This window comes from Scyliorhinus canicula, chromosome 13, assembly GCF_902713615.1.
Source record: "Scyliorhinus canicula chromosome 13, sScyCan1.1, whole genome shotgun sequence".
NCBI classification, from domain to species: domain Eukaryota; kingdom Metazoa; phylum Chordata; class Chondrichthyes; order Carcharhiniformes; family Scyliorhinidae; genus Scyliorhinus; species Scyliorhinus canicula.
In genome coordinates this window covers 138,603,331-138,619,678 of record NC_052158.1, presented here as the reverse complement: position 1 = coordinate 138,619,678, position 16,348 = coordinate 138,603,331, and the positions used below count along the sequence as shown (strand labels likewise).

The 16,348-nt window shown below is 40.5% G+C and overlaps 1 protein-coding gene across 2 annotated transcripts in view; it reads left to right on the top strand.

Annotated features, from left to right (window-relative positions):
* The window catches only part of atr (ATR serine/threonine kinase), a 109,213-nt gene that overhangs the window by 66,560 nt on the left and 26,305 nt on the right, over window positions 1-16,348 (top strand). For both annotated transcript variants that reach the window (XM_038815052.1, XM_038815053.1), the window contains 10 exons: window positions 583-747; window positions 1,474-1,565; window positions 2,420-2,511; window positions 3,574-3,751; window positions 3,839-4,024; window positions 5,437-5,596; window positions 8,929-9,111; window positions 10,504-10,646; window positions 12,629-12,726; window positions 12,818-13,056. In XM_038815052.1, the coding sequence (XP_038670980.1) occupies window positions 583-747; window positions 1,474-1,565; window positions 2,420-2,511; window positions 3,574-3,751; window positions 3,839-4,024; window positions 5,437-5,596; window positions 8,929-9,111; window positions 10,504-10,646; window positions 12,629-12,726; window positions 12,818-13,056 (1,536 nt within the window). The remainder of the gene's footprint in view (window positions 1-582; window positions 748-1,473; window positions 1,566-2,419; window positions 2,512-3,573; window positions 3,752-3,838; window positions 4,025-5,436; window positions 5,597-8,928; window positions 9,112-10,503; window positions 10,647-12,628; window positions 12,727-12,817; window positions 13,057-16,348) is intronic.

Genomic DNA, 16,348 nt, shown 5'->3' with positions numbered 1-16,348 from the left:
ATAAATATAGTTAATAAATAATTAACAAATAAAAATAAATAAATAACAATAATAATTATTATTTATTTATTATTTGTTTTTATTTATTCATGTTATATTGTATTTATTTTATTTTTACAACTATTATGTATATTATTATTTTATTATTTATTTATATTATTAAAACCATAAACAATGATCGAGCAGACATCACAGAATCTAATTCTAACACAATGCTGGAATGTGCATCATGTCTTTTCGATCGATTACAAGGTGAGAAGAGATTTCTTTAAATCTCTGATACTTCATGAAACAGAAGACTTAAGGAGCTGTAATTCTTATAACTCACTTCCCACTATTGTGCACTGTTAATAATATTTTCAAGGTTTTTTACTGATTATATAAAACAGAATATCATGCATTTATTGTATGATTCTCAAAGACAACCTTAATGAGCAGGTGCAGTGTGTAGAGAAGATTAATTATATATTTGATTCATGCGTAATAACAACATCAACAAAAAGCTAGTACGATAAAGTTGATAAAATGCCATGCCATGTTGTTTGCGGAACATTAAGGGCAATTTTCTTGTTCCAAATACAGAAGCTATATGCAGCAATGCATGAGCCAGATGGAGTAGCTGGAGTTAGTGCAATCCGGAAAGGAGAGCGATCTCTGAGGGAGCAAATTTTGGAACATGAGAGCAGCGGACTGCTGAGAGATGCCACAGCCTGCTACGACAGGGCTATTCAGTTGGAACCTGATGAGGTAAATGCCAAATAAAACTCATTCAAGATAAGTTACTCGACACTGGGAGGACCACTTTATTTTTTTGATACAAAACTGCAACTAGAATTATTTTTTAAACATTGAAGCGTGAGGATGAATGTTAGTTTAAAAATGTTATATTGATAATTGATTATGCCTGGTCTCTGTGACCCAGGAGATAAATGCTATGGCTCTGAGCCATACAGATTAGGCAGATTCAAAGTTTTGCTCCTTATTGGAGCTTAATTAACTGAAGGCAATCAGAGCACCAGTGGAGGTGTGACAAATACCTTTAAACTAAGTAAGATTAGAACAAGCCACAGGTCCTGCTGGTTGGTGCACAAGGATGGTTTGCAGGTGAAGACACTATCTGGCTGGGCATGTGAATTATTTTCCCTCTCACCATTGAATGTTCTGGCTATTCACTGTCTAAACTCTGGAACTGCTTTTGTGAGCAAGATACGAGGAGATGTGAGCAGTAACACCTTCCAATTACTTTCCACCCCATTGCCATCTTTTGTGAGGGGAAAATCCTGGCCTTTATACAGCATCTCCACATTGGCAATATGATAGAGATAACAAACCACTTCAGCACCACAAAATAACCACTGTGACTTAATTCTATTCAACTTTTAAAAACATGTCATCATTATAACCAAAGTAATACTTATTATATGGTTGTTGAAAGAAATGGTTTGAAAGTGGCTTTCTTCTGTTTTAAATCAGATTATTCATTACCATGGATTGATGAAATCAATGCTCGGACTTGGCCAGCTGTCCACAGTAATCACTCAGGTTAATGGAGTGCTTGCAAGCAGGTATAATCTACTCGGCTTTTTTAATTGGTTGATATTGCAAATAATTCAAATTGTTGAAAGCATATTCAAGTTACCTATTTTTAATATTTTCTAATGGTCAAGTTCCGTTGATCACCCAGTAAATATTAAGGGTATGAATAACATTGAGAAATTCATTCTCTGGTCCCTTGATTATACCAATACGCCAACAGAAGTAAAAAACATTTGGAAGGACATTGCATGGTGTTTATTGTGGAGAATGTGGTTTGATATCAGAATACTGATTACCTTCTCCTCCCTGGAAGTTATGTGTCGTATGCTGATTTAATATAAATAATACATGTTATCCTGTGAATTAATTTTGTTGAATTTAAATACAGACAAACTATTCGAAACTTCAGAAGTCTATAAAAGGTTTTACAATCATAACTTGAAAAAAATATTTTAAAAAAAATGTATTTATCACTGTCCATATTAGAAAATCAAATTTAAATTACCACTGGACAAATGCAAGAAAGTGTAGTTTTACGTTGGGTACATGGTACCTTTTCATATAGAAACAACGTCAACAATTTCTGATTCCCCAGTCCTGATGCAAACTACTTTCCTTCAACAAGAGCAAACTAAACTAAGATTCAGTTTATAATTGTGTCCTTCTGTTTATTTTTAGTTTTTTTATGTGTTGCTAAATTACAATGTGAGCAAGGCATTTCGATCTGAGCAGCTGTAGAATGGTTTTTAATGGTGAAAATGAGATCTGGTCAAATGAAGAACCTATTAGCCTGCTGTGAAGTCTGTACAATGAACAAAAACAAACCTGGTATATATCACTTAACGGAATTTGTGAACAGATTATATTTAGTTGTTATTCACAGGACTGAGTGGACCTCTGAATTGAACACATACAGAGTGGAGGCGGCGTGGAAACTAACACAGTGGGACTTGCTGCAGAATTATGTGACTACAGGTAATAAAAGTAGACGGAAGTTCAGTGACTTGGAATAAATGATTATAAATGGATATTAGCATTCCAGCACAATATTGAGATGTGAAATGTTCTCCCATTAGGCCCATTCAAACCCTTGTCTTTCCCCATGCACTTTGTTGCACACCTTTCCTTGGCCAAGAGGACAGGCAAGCATTTCTTTATCAATAACAGTAGCTGTGTAAGATTAAGTTTGCAGCGTTGTCTTATTTTCCATCACACCACTATTCTACCCTGTGTCCCCGCCCCCAAGCTGAGATTGAAGCTCCGCACTGTGCTGTGTGGAATGCCATGGATTCCAACCACCATCCTATATTGGTATTTTTGACCTGGCATTGGTAATTAAAACTAAGAAAGTGCAATATAGAAATCAACTTCTTAAATGCAGATATGCTGCTAGATTTAGAGGCTCAAAATTGAACTTTCAGTTTGCTTATACGAGGGTTTCCTCCGGGTGCTCCGGTTTCCTCCCACTAGTCCCGAAATACGTGCTTGTTAGGTAAATTGGACATTCTGAATTCTCCCTCAGTGTACCTGAACAGGCGCCGGAGTGTGGTACCGAGGGGATTTTCACATTAACGACATTGCAGTGTTAATGTAAGCCTACTTGTGACACTAATAAAGATTATTATTATTATTACATGACTTCTTCTCCACCCATAAATACTCTATATAGAATTGGAGCGAAACCACACTTTGCTACTTTCAATACATTCTAGTCTGGAACATGACTAAAGCATACCCTAGAAACCAGAACATGTTTGGGCCATATTTGTGGTGTTCTCTAATTTTACATTGTTTCTTTCTGTTTCTCTGGAATATTTCTGCCCCTGCTTTCTCACTCTCATCTTTCTGACCTTGCATTCGGGGATATTGCTTTGTTAAAGTAGGAAATCCTTTAGCCATTTGCTGGACTTGTACTTTGTGAACATAATGACAAGAGACCTCTAATGGTGCAGTATGCATTGCAACCATTGCTTTAAGTGAACCTAATGTGAAATGATCCTGCAAAAGATCAGCTGTAGTCAATACTTTCCTTTCCAGAGAGGAAATCCTGTTCTTGGAGCGTGAGACTTGGGCAACTGTTGCTTGTTGCTAAACAGAGCAACACCGAGGGTTTCTATGAACAATTGCAGGTCACTCGAGCGGAACAGATTGTGCCTCTCTCCGCAGCAAGTTTTGAACGCGGCTCCTATCAGCGAGGCTATGAGTATATTGTCAGGTACTGTTAGAATCAACTTTGCTTTAGATACTTCTGTTTCAAGCATATTAATGAATTATTAATTCAGAGTAATTTTCTTTTACTCAGACTACACATGTTGTGTGAGCTGGAGCACAGTGTCAAAGGACGTCTTCACCAGCAGCCTGAGACACACCATAAAGAACATGAGCATCCTCTCAACTGGCACGCTCGTCTAGAAATGACTCAAAATTCCTTTCGGGCTAAGGAGCCAGTCTTGGCATTGCGCAGAGCGTTGCTCCGTGTCAGTAAAACGTATGTCAACGTATTTAGTTTATGATTTTAAGTGGTGAAATATTAATTCAGAAATGGGGCATTTAAATTATGGCGGGAATTTGCTAGGCTAAAAGAGCCTTTCAGAAGTCTGGATTATTCCAAGTTCCAATAATGTTGCATTTGCATCTACCAAGGTTTTATTTTAGTTATGTCTAAGAGTGCTTCAGGCTGTGCATACATGTAAAAACAAATGTGAAATTAATTCTGTGAAGTTCCACAGAGGCCAAATGTGTATTCCTAGATTCAACTGAGTCTCTAATTGGGAGCCATACAAAAACAGCTGACAGGTTTTACAGACACCAAACCAGTGGCTAAGATACTGGACAAGAACCGCAATATTTTTTTTATTTTTAAGACTGTGCGGAAAGAATGATTTGCTCCAGGAGTGATTGCATGAGAAATAGGGCTTGGTTGTTTTTACAAACAAAACTTTATTATGACGAAAGAAAAACAATATTTATACTTTTAAACTTCGAACCTAACAAGAACAGCTTGCACATATCTCTTAACCCTGACACATGATTTTGCATTAAACAGCAGAAGAATGAACGTACAGATCTCAACTCCACTTATGGAGGCAAGCAAAAATTATACTTACATTTACAGAACATATTCCTGCTGTTTGTGAATCTCCTTCAGAACCTTTCCAAAAGCCTGGACGGGATTCTCCAAGCCTCCGCGGGGGCAGAGAATGGGCGTCAACGACAAAATCCGCCGCTCTGCGATTCTCTGGCCCCCTGGAGAATCGCGCGCGGTCTACACGGCGCAGGTAGGGGGCCGTTGACCGAAGCCCCCACGGCAATTCTCCAAGTGTAACTGGCTCCCGACGAGTTCCCGACGGCATGGTTCTCTCATGGTCCCACCCGTCGGGAACTCGCGTGGCGGCTGCGGACTCAGTCCGCGGCCGCCCTGCTGGGGGCTAGTAGTTTTACCCTCAGACTGTTCACCCCTAAATTGTACACTGCGTCTTCGATCCAATTTCCTAACATCTCCCTGGTGCCACAAGGCGACCATATACTTTTGACATTTACAAAGTTATAAGTGAGACTTTTATTTAAGTCAAGTATTATGTAGGAGATGTGTGTACATTATATAAGCTTTATAGAATTGCCATGTACATACAATGGTAGAAGTGTAGGTTTGGTGCCATTTCGGTACATGGTGTATGTCTGGTTTCAATTAATGTGAGTGGCGTGTGTCTGGTTTCAACTAATGTGAGGTCCGGAAATCAATTTAGTGGGTAGAGAATGATATGTAGGGAGGGAAAACTTTTATTTTACATGAAATTTATATGGAATTAGAAGTATTTGAAATGACTTTTTAAAAAGATCAAAAAGTTAGTTTTTTTTAAATTGTGTTAAGAGATTTTAAATCAATGTGATTGCAAATAGGGAGGACTACAGTGAGCTGGTTGGAGAATGCTGGCTGCAAAGTGCCAGAGTTGCCAGGAAAGCAGGTCATCACCAAACTGCATACAATGCGCTCTTGAATGCAGGAGAGTACCGATTACCTGAGCTTTACATAGAAAGAGCAAAGTGGCTTTGGTCCAAGGTAAGTTTAAGGTTAACAAGGCAGCACCATTTGTAAACTTTACTTTAGGGAGAAAAAGAAAGGGGTCCATGCCTAATGCATGTTGGAATTTCAAAAATATCCCTAAATATTGTTAACCACCAATAATGTGAGGATATTTCAGAATCGGACTTGTGTGATGAATAAGAAGGTAGGCCTGCAGTGTGCACAATATTGACTGAATTAAAATCAAGCATACTGATTTTATAATTCAATTATAAATTTAACTGTACCCCTATAATCACTGGCTTTTGCACCTACTTCTGCCTATCAATGCTGAATTCCTCAGCTATGTATCCAGACGTGACAGTGCCATTGCCAATCCTGGTCTCCCATCCGCCATACACTGTAGCTCATGCTTACTTATGGCTAGGGCAAGTAAGTGAGTTCTTGCATTATCGATTGATTGATTTTAATTAAAATTACATTTTGCAAATTTGTTTATTATTCCACTTTTGATTTTTACCCCTTTCCAGCCCTCTGTGTTTGTCTGTCTTGTGTGTGTTTGTGTAGAGGGTGGGTGAGTGTGAGTGTATGAGAGAGGGGTGAGTGTGCGTGTGTGAGAGAACGGCATGTGAGGGGTGAATGTGTATGTGAGGGGTGAGTGTGCGTGTGCTTGCATGTGTGTGAGAGGGGTGAGTATGTGCACGAAGAGAGAGGGGGGGGGGAGGAGGGACTGCTTTTTATTTTTTTTTTAAATACATTTAACATTGTGCCAAACCTTAACTTTCCAAAATGTCCTTGAGTGAGGAAAAAAACTGGACAGGTGAAAACTTTGGACAAGTCTGCAGTAGATTGTGTCGGATGGTTCCCTGAGCAGACTGTCGAAGTAATTTGGCAGGCTGCCTTATTGCCAGGACTTTCAAACAAGCACCAAGATGTAGCTTGGCTGGCAGTGCAAAAGGCCCATTTCTGTCACATCCTTCCTTTACTCCCGGACACTCATGCTGCCCTCAAGGTAGCTGTGGCAGGAAGAGACTGTTATCCACCTCCTTCTGGAATGTGCCTGTGTAAAGAATGTCTGAGAGATATAGATGTTTACAGCATGGAAGCAGGCCCATTGGCTCATCTTGTCCATGTCTCCCAGCTTCAATCACTAAGCTAGTCCAACTTGGCTGCATTTGGGCCATATCACTCTATACCCACCCTGTCCATGTAACTGTCTAACTTTTAAAGGAAAAAAATTGTACATGCCTCTACCACTGCCTCTGGCAGCTCATTCCAGATGAAGAAATTTCCCCTCTGGTCTCTTTTGTATCTCTCCCCTCTCACCTTAAACCTATGCCCGTTAGTTCTAGATTCCTCTACCTTTGGGAAAAGATGTTGACTATCTACCTTATCTATGCCCCTCATCATTTTATAAACCTATGTCGAAGTATTAAAAGACAGACACGGGAGCACTCTTTGATCAATCACACGGAGAGCAAACCAGTGGGGTACACTGCTTTACTCTACGAAGTCTATGAAGCAGAAACATTTACAGCTTGATTAACCAATAGAATTACAGTTTCAGTCTAATCCGTCATTTGCATGTCATACACACCAATAATATGACAGTTAAACTTTAATTTTAGGCCAATGTAAGGACAGTAATTCTAGCCAATAGTAGACAGGGCAAGTGACCAATAGAAGAGCAAAATATTGCCATCTTCCTTTTAAGAAATCATCTCCCCTTTTCCCTTGGAGGTTACGGTAGTTTACAGAAAAGTGCATAGCTGAGAAGGCTACCCCTTGCATCATTCACTAAGAAACAGGATATTATGAATTCCATTCCAACTTGTGTCCTTCGCTAAGGAGCAGGATATTATGGATTTCATACTATCTCATGCCCCTTGCTAAGGTACAGTATACCATGGATTCCACACCTCTGTAAGATCATCCCCAAGCTTCCTACACTCCAGGGAAAAAAGTCCCAGCCCATAGGTAATAAAACCTAGCATGCTGAATGCCTTCTTCACCACCCTGTCCACCTGCGACTCCACCTTCAAGGAGCTATGCACCTGTACCCCTCGATCTCTTTGTTCTGTAACTCTCCCCAACTCCCTACCATGAACTGAGTAGGTCTTGCCCTGATTTGATCTACCAAAATGCATCACCTCACATTTATCCAAATTAAACTCCATCTGCCATTCATCAGCCCACTGGCCCAATTGGTCAAGATCCTGCTGCAATCTTAGATAACCTTCTTCACTATCCACTATGCCACTAATCTTGGTGTCGTCTGCTAACTTACTAACCATATATATATATATTTGCATATATATATATATATAACAAATGACAGTGGGCCCAGCACCGATCCCTGAGGCACACCACTGGTCACAGGCCTCCAGTTTGAAAAACAACCTCTACAACCACCCTTTGGCTTCAGTCGCCAAGCCAATTTTGTATCCAACCAGCTACCTCACCCTGGATTCCATGAGATTTAACCTTTTGCAACAACCTACCATGAGGTACCTTGTCAAAGGCCTTGCTACTGTCTGGAGACGAGTTTAATTTTATTCCATCTTCTGTAACTTCCAAGTGAAAATGTTTTTTAATGTGCTTTATGAATTTTATGACTAAAGTATATTTTAGGGGGCAATAACTTGTTATGCAGATATACATTGTGCTGGTGACTGGTTTTACACACTGTCTCTTATATGTGCAAAAATGGAATGACTGCTGTAGTTCAGTTAGATTATTCCTTTTATCAGTAATGATTAATTCAGATCACATTTTTCCATTAAAAAATCCTGCAGTTCTTAATTCAACTCCAACCTCAGCAGGAAACCTCTAATTACAATGATATGAATTTCATGATACTTAGGTCACCTTTATGACACCATTATTTTCTGCAACTCAAGATCACTTTTGTGCTGGTTATCCGTGCATGCTAGGTATTTACTTTGATTACAGCTCACAGAAAAGAGGATTATAATGAAGCCTGAGGTCTGTGGATGAAATGGCAGCGTGTTGACTGATAGCAAAGACAAGCTATTTAGATCTATGTTGACTGCCGTAATTCCTCTTAGAAACAAAGAAAATAGGAGCAGCAGTGGGCCCTTCAAGCCTGCTCCGTCATTCATCGTGACCATGGCTGATATCCAACTCAGTAACCTGTGCCCACTTTCCCTCCATATCCTTTGATCCCTTTAGTTCCAAGAGCTATATCCTACTCCTCCTTGAAAAACATACAATGTTTTATCCTCAACTGCTTTCTGTGGTAGAGAATTCCACATGATCACCACTCTCTGGGTGAAGAAATTTATTTGATATAGACTATCATTTGTAACTTAATCCTGTGTCACTAAATTGTTTTACTTTTTCTTCAGGGGGATGTTCACCAAGCTTTAATTGTCCTTCAGAAAGGTGTTGAGTTGTGTTTTGGAGAAACAGAAACGGAAATGAGTGATGATAAAAGTTGTTTAATAAAGGGGAAAGCTGTGCTGTTGGTTGGCCGTTTTATGGAAGAGACAGCTAACTTTGAAAGCAACGCGGTTATGAAAAAGTATAAGGTAACTGAAATGTCCTCGGGTGCGTCTGTGGTTAGATTTATACCAATGACGGTCCTGTTGATGTGAATGGAGTTTGGCTTCAAACCTTCCCTGACTTTCTGGCACATATCTGGAACCTGGTTCTGACCTGACTCTGGAGTGAAGCAGAATGAAACTCTTGGAGAAGGAAGTGATCCTGCACCTTGAGTCAGGTGAAACTCAAACGCTGGGTTTGCAAATTAGTTATGTACGATTGCAGTCTGAATGTGGTTCAAAGCTGTCCCATTAAGCAAGTGTTATATACAGTTCTCTTAAAATTAAAAAAAAATCCAAAAATACAGTTTTTCTATGCTTCTCCTCACAGCAATTCTCCAAGCTTTTGACCTGTATGGGGACATGCTTTCAAAGAATAATACCACACAGGATCAGGCCCTTCGGCCCACCAAGCCTGTACCGGTCATAACCTTGACCAAAACCCTCAGCACTTTCTTGTGCCAGATCCCTCTATGCCCATCCTATCCATGTATTTGTCAAGATGACTTTTGAATGCCGTTAATGTATCTGCTTCCACAATCTCCCCAGGCAACGCGTTCTAGGCACTCGCCACCCTCTGTGTAAAAGAAACCTGCCTCGCACATCTCCTCTAAACTTTGCCCCACGGACCTTAACCCTATGCCCTCCACCCTGGAAAAGAGTGCCTGCCCATCCACTCTATCCATGTCCCTCATAATCTTGTAGACCTCTATCAGGTCACCCCTCAACCTCTGTTGTTCTAATGAAAACAGTCCGAGTCTATTCAGCCTCTGCATAGAGAAAGAATAAATAATATAGGAAAACCAACTCTACACACATCAGAGCAACTTGGCTAAAGAATTCATATTGGTTCAAGAATTATCCTGGAGAGTGGAGCATGGTGTGAGACAGAAAAAACAGAGGAGTAGAACAGCTCCAGTACTGTTAACACTTCAAATTTCAACGTATTATAATTTCAGAAATTATTTTTATCATTGTTTGCAGATGTGTTTGAATGTACATCAGCATTGAAGGCTACAATTAAACCAAAGAGAACAGGAACATATTAAGACAGGCTGTATTTGTTGTCAACACCGTACATAATGCAGTTCTAGTGTTTTGCTCCATTACGCCATCGTGAGTGACAGAGTAAAGATGGTGATGCTCGTATCATCACCGCTGTGTAGCCAGAGAACTATCCAAGATTTAATTCTGAAAAGTTTGAGACTTAGATGAGACCTTAGCTTTTCCATTTCATAAAGATGGAATATATGACAACTTCTGTGTGCCTTATTTCTCTTCAAATGATCAATGGTTTGCAGATGTGATTTTTTTTTTAAGCATGGACACTATTTTCTTGGTACATCCTTCAGTTTCACAAATCACTTTCAATGTTTACAGGAAGTGACCACTTTGTTGCCAGACTGGGAAGATGGACATTTTTACTTGGCGAAGTATTATGACAAATTGATGCCAATGGTGACCGATAACAAGATAGAGAAACAGGGAGATTTGATTCGCTACATCGTCCTTCATTTTGGAACGTAGGTGTCTGGATTATTTGGTTATTTTTATCAGATGGCTAGATGGCTTGAATGTGATGTAAAACGACAGCCAACGGTCAGGTTCAAGCCCTAAACCAAGTGTGGTAGTTCATGGAGGCCCTTAATGTGCCCCATACTTGATGTGGAATGATGACTCTCAAGCTACATAACCATTTGACACTCTCAAACAGAAAGAGAGAGATGCCTACAGTCCCTTGTGGACTATGGATAATTAATTATCTTTATGTTCTTCAGAAAGAAGTTAGGAATTTGAATTACAAGGTAGCACAGTGGGTAGCACCAGGGTCCCAGGTTTGATTTCCGGCTTGGGTCACTGTTTGGGCGGAGTCTGCACGTTCTCTCTGTGTCTATGTGGGTTTCCAGCCCAAGTCCCGAAAGACGTGCTGTTAGGTAATTTGGAGATTTTAAATTCTCCCTCTGTGTAGCCAAACAGGCGCTGGAATGTGGCGACTAGGGGCTTTTCACAGTAACTTTATTGCATTGTGCCTACTTGTGACAATAAAGATTACTATTATTATTACAACAGTTTGTTTCTAAGTTGGCAATATATGGCAATCTATATTTATGCTTGGAATGGGAATGTTTTCTGTTGATGTACATTAGAAACCAGCCCACCTCTGAAAACTCAACTTTTTAAAAGGTTTTTCCATGCGATGTGAACTGGGCCAGCATTTGGTGCCCTTCCCTAATTGCCCTTGAACTGAGTGGCTTGCTGGACCATTTCAGAGGGCAGTTAGGAGTCAATCACATTGCTGTGGATCTGGATGTTGAAATATTTCAAGTAAGGTTAATTCTATATTAAAAATGTTGATGTGTATCTTTTGAATGAAAAAGATTTTGTTGATGTGCTGCCTTGACCTAGGTCCTGAATTGAATTGAAAAATTTAAACTGAATGCAACAAAGGTTTCCTTTTACAAATGTATTTCTCCATTCTTAAAGCTCAGCATTACATCTCCATGTCTCTGAAGCCTAAACGATAAACTACGTTGCTTAGTACTTTTTTTTTTACTTCCAAGTGTCACCAACCTTGTCATACAATTTCATTTAACTCTCTGGGTTTGTCAAAGTATGATAAAAACAATTACATTTTTAAATTTTAATTCACAAGTATTTCAAGGATACCATTAATTAAATGTTGTCTATGGAACTGCATGAAAAAAGCCCCTATTTTGCGTTTTATAACCTTTCTCACTTTTTCCCCTCCTGCACTAACTGCTCAATCATTTTTATCTGTATTCTGTAAAAATACAATTTCAGTCAATCCTTAAATCAATATTCACTTCATGAAGATAAAAGAAACGGCAAATATCTTCTTTCGTGCTCTCGGGACCGGCAAAATACTTCAGACAATTAATTACTGTTGAACTGGGAGTTATTTTTATTTTGCATCAAGCAATGTAGCCAATTTGTGCACGGCAAGGCCCTATAAACAACGCTGAGATACCGAGCTGTTAATCTGTTTTGACGTTCTGAGTTGAACTGTGAATATTGACAATGACACTGGGGGAAAGCTCCCTCCTCTAATGTGCCAAAGCATCATTGTACTCATCTGAGAGAGCAAACAACTCATCTGGGCTCTTGCACATTCTATGCTTAGTTCCCGGAGTGAGGCGTGCATTTGTAAATGTCTAATGCACCGAAAGTGCTATCGGCTGAGCAAAGCAAACACTTCAAAATAGCTACCAGATATTGTGAAATTGTTAGCCTCTGTCCCAAAGCCAAGTTGGGTATTTCTCAACTGAGTCTGCTATTTGTTCAACAAAATATTTGTACAGACTATCAAGGTCAGAATATAGAATTTTTTTTTTTTGTTTGACGTTGCACATTAACTCAGCACTGGGTGTAGGTTTATGTCATTAATACACAAAGATTGAGAATAAACAGAGTGAATTGTGATATGAAAGCATTAAATTAATGATGTATCAAAATGCTTAATATGTATTTAAATATTGAATGACAGTTCCCTGCAGTTTGGAAATCAGTTCATCTATCAGTCCATGCCTAGAATGCTATCACTGTGGCTTGACTATGGAGCAAAAGCCTATGAATTGGAAAAAGGTAAGAATGCTTTAATATGCACGTGCTTTCTGCCTTTGTAAAGCAAATGTTTTAATGATTTTAACAGTCTGAACAAATACCTTCTGTCCAGCACCAGGGCGAACTACTGATCGCATTGCCATGAGAACAGATCTCGAAAAGATTAACAAGGTGATAGAGGATCACACTAACCACCTGGCTCCCTACCAGTTTCTGACGGCATTTTCACAACTGATTTCACGAATATGTCATTTTCATGATGATGTGTTTGCTCGTCTGAAGGGCATTATTGTCAAGGTTTTCTTGGCTTATCCCCAGCAGGCCATGTGGATGATGACAGCCGTCTGCAAGGTAATTAGATGTTACATCATTTCATTACATTTGAATGAATAATGTGTGTAATCAGAGTGGTGAGAATGTAGGATTCACTACCACATGGAGTGGTTCTCTTCCATAGCAAATATTCATTTAAGAGTATCTAGAAAATGCACACCACTCTGACTTGGAGCTATTTGCCATTCCTTCCCTGTCACTGGATATAAAACCTGGAACTCCTTTTCTAACAGCACTGAGAGTGTGCCTACATAGACATAGAACATAGAGTGCAAAAGGAGGCCATTCAGTCCATCTAGTCTGCACTGGCCTACTTAATCCCTCACTTCCACCCTATTCCTGTAACCCAATAACCCCTCCTATCCATTTTGGACACTAAGAGCAATTTTAACATGACCAATCCACCTAACCTGCATGTCTTTGGACTGTGGGAGGAAACCGGAGCACCCGGAGGAAACCCACGCAGACACTGGGAGAACGTGCAGACACCGCTCGGACAGTGTCCCAGCGGGGAATCGAATCTGGGACCTTGGTGCTGCCTCATCACTTGGACTTCAGCAGTTCAAAGAGGTGGCTCACCACCACTTTTTTTAAGGGTAGTTAGGGATAGACAATAAATGCAGTCCTTGCCAGTGATGCTCACATCCTATGAACAAATAAAACAAATGGATACGTTGATAGGGTGAGAGGAAGTAAAGTGTGGGAATGCTAAATTGCCCTTAGTGTCCAAAAAGGTTGGGTGGAGTTACAGGGATAGGGTGGAGATGTGGGCTTAGGTAGGTGCTCTTTCCAAGGGCCAGTGCAGGCTCACTGGGCCGAATGGCCTCCTTCTGCTCTGTAAATTCTATGTAACCTACGACATGGGTCTGCAGGGCACAATTTCAGAATTTGCACATGATATAATACCTGGCAGTGTAGTGATGAATGAGGATAGATAATACAAAATGAAGGAGTTGTGGGAACAGAGGGACCTGAGCATATGTGTGCATAAGGCGACTTGGCACATTGAGAACGTGGTTAAAAGGCCTACGCGATACTGGGCTTTCTAAACTGAGCCATTGAGTACAAAAGCAAAGGTGTTACGATGAACCTTTACAACGCACTGGCTGCAGGCTCAACTGGTGTATTGCGTCTAGTTCTGGGTATAATTTAGGAAGGGTTTAGAGAGGGTGCAGAAAAGATTTACGGGAACAGTTCTAGTGATGAGGAATGTCAGTTGTGTGAATTGATTGGAGAAGCTGAGACTGTTCTCCTTGGAGAAGAGAAGGTTGAGATGAGATTTGATTGAAACTTATGAGGGGATGCAGAAAGAGGAGCCAGAGTGAAACCATTCCTGTGGGCTGAAGGTTCACCAATATAAGCTGAATGGCAAAAGTACTAATGGCTACATGAGGAATGTATAGCAAGTAGCATGGATCTGGAATCCAATGCCTGCGGGCGTTGTCATGGTTTTCCAAATCGAATTGGGCAAGCACGTGGGGGGGGGGAAGAAAATTGCAGAGCTGTGGCGTTGTGCATTCATCGTGTTTTTAGCGTTTCCTCACAAGCAGCTTTAGCTGAACAGGGCACTTTAAGAGGACGATTGCGGGATGTCATCAGCCATTTATGCGGTCAAACGGGAAGTCTAACATCACAGCCTGTCGTGTTAACACCTTCTAAATAAAGCTCCGAAGTTTTGATTAAACCTCCAAGTCCTGCAGACCAGATCTTAAATCCACCACAGGAGAACTGGTGATGAGGTAGGCAAGCAGCGTTTGTACGCATCCAAAGAAATAATAAATAACTGAAATCATCGCTACATGAAAGCTGCCGATGCGGAGTCAAACAACGGTTACAGCCGCCAGATGAACCAAAAAATCTAAAGGAAACAACCTGCAATGGTTGGAATTCTAAAGGAAACAAGTCTGCTATGTGCTCTGCCTGAAACAAACTCTGGAGCCGTGAGTAGCAAGTACCCTGCAGCAACAAATTTCGAGCTGGGGGTGTGACAAAGCATAAAATTAAACAGGCTGAGCTTGGGTTATGCCTTGTTTTGGGTAGAAAAAAAGCACGGTCATTCTTAAAAATGTGTGGCATATTTCCCACTTTTGACAAAGAGCCATCGGACTCGAAACGTTTTCTCTTTCGTTTCAGATTCCAGCATCCGCAGTAATTTGCTTTTAAGAAGCTCAACTGTTGAGTTCAGGCACAAGAATTCACAAAATGTCGACTGAAACTCTTAACACAAACACAGGCTGGGCTCGCACTTGCCATAGGTGTGCAAAAACTGGGCACTTAACAGTAGATTGTTGGTGCAAAGACATCATGTGTGAAAATTGTGGCAGGAAGGGCCACATTGCATGTGCTTGTTGGAAAAAGAAACTGACTTCAGGCAAAGTTGCAGGAAGCATGAGACAAATAAAATAAGTGGCAAGCTGAATCAAGGAAGAAGTGTCCACGTGGCACAAGAAGGATGTGAGAAGGAACTTGATTCACAGTCCGAAGATGAACTGTCATTAAATGTGCTAGCTATTTCTGGTGCAACAAACCGATATTGGGTCACTCCATTACTGGACCATTAGCCGGTGAAGATGGAGCTGGACACTGGGGCAGCCATAGTTAGGAAAGAATTAATGTTCCACAGTGCATAAGTTAGAATTGGACCTTTAATTGTTTAATACTGTAGACCACACTTATTGTTTGGTAGACTGCACATATATAGTGATTGTTGGAGTTGAAGAAGTCAAGACTTGTTTTCTAGTTCTTATAACAGAGATACCATCGGAACTTAACGGTAGTGGAAGATGCTCCCTGATAGTAAGTAAAAAGGATTGCAAACTAAGATTTCTTCGGATGAAAGGCTGTGTATGAACCTTGAAGGGTGATTTGGAATGGTTTGGAAAACAAGTGGCTGAATCCAAGTGTAAAATGTCAGGGTATGGTTACCCACCATTGTTTGATGAGTGTCAACCCTGTGACCAATGGAAGAACAAAATTAGCATGTGGACACGGGTTACACCCTTGCCCAAGAAGTAACTAGGAATGGCCTTGGCACGTTTGTTTCTGTACAAAAGCACAATAAGACGCAAGGTATTTTCTGAATTGGAGCCGGAGCATTTTAACTTCTGATACATTGGATACATTATTAACTTTCAGGGGGGCGGCACGTGGCACAGTGGTTAGCATTGCTGCCTACGGGGCTGAGGACCCGGGTTCGAATCCCGGCCCTGGGTCACTGTCCGTGTGGAGTTTGCACATTCTCCCCTTGTCTGCATGGGTTTCACACCCACAACCCAAAGATGTGCAGGGTAGGTAGACTGACCACACAAAT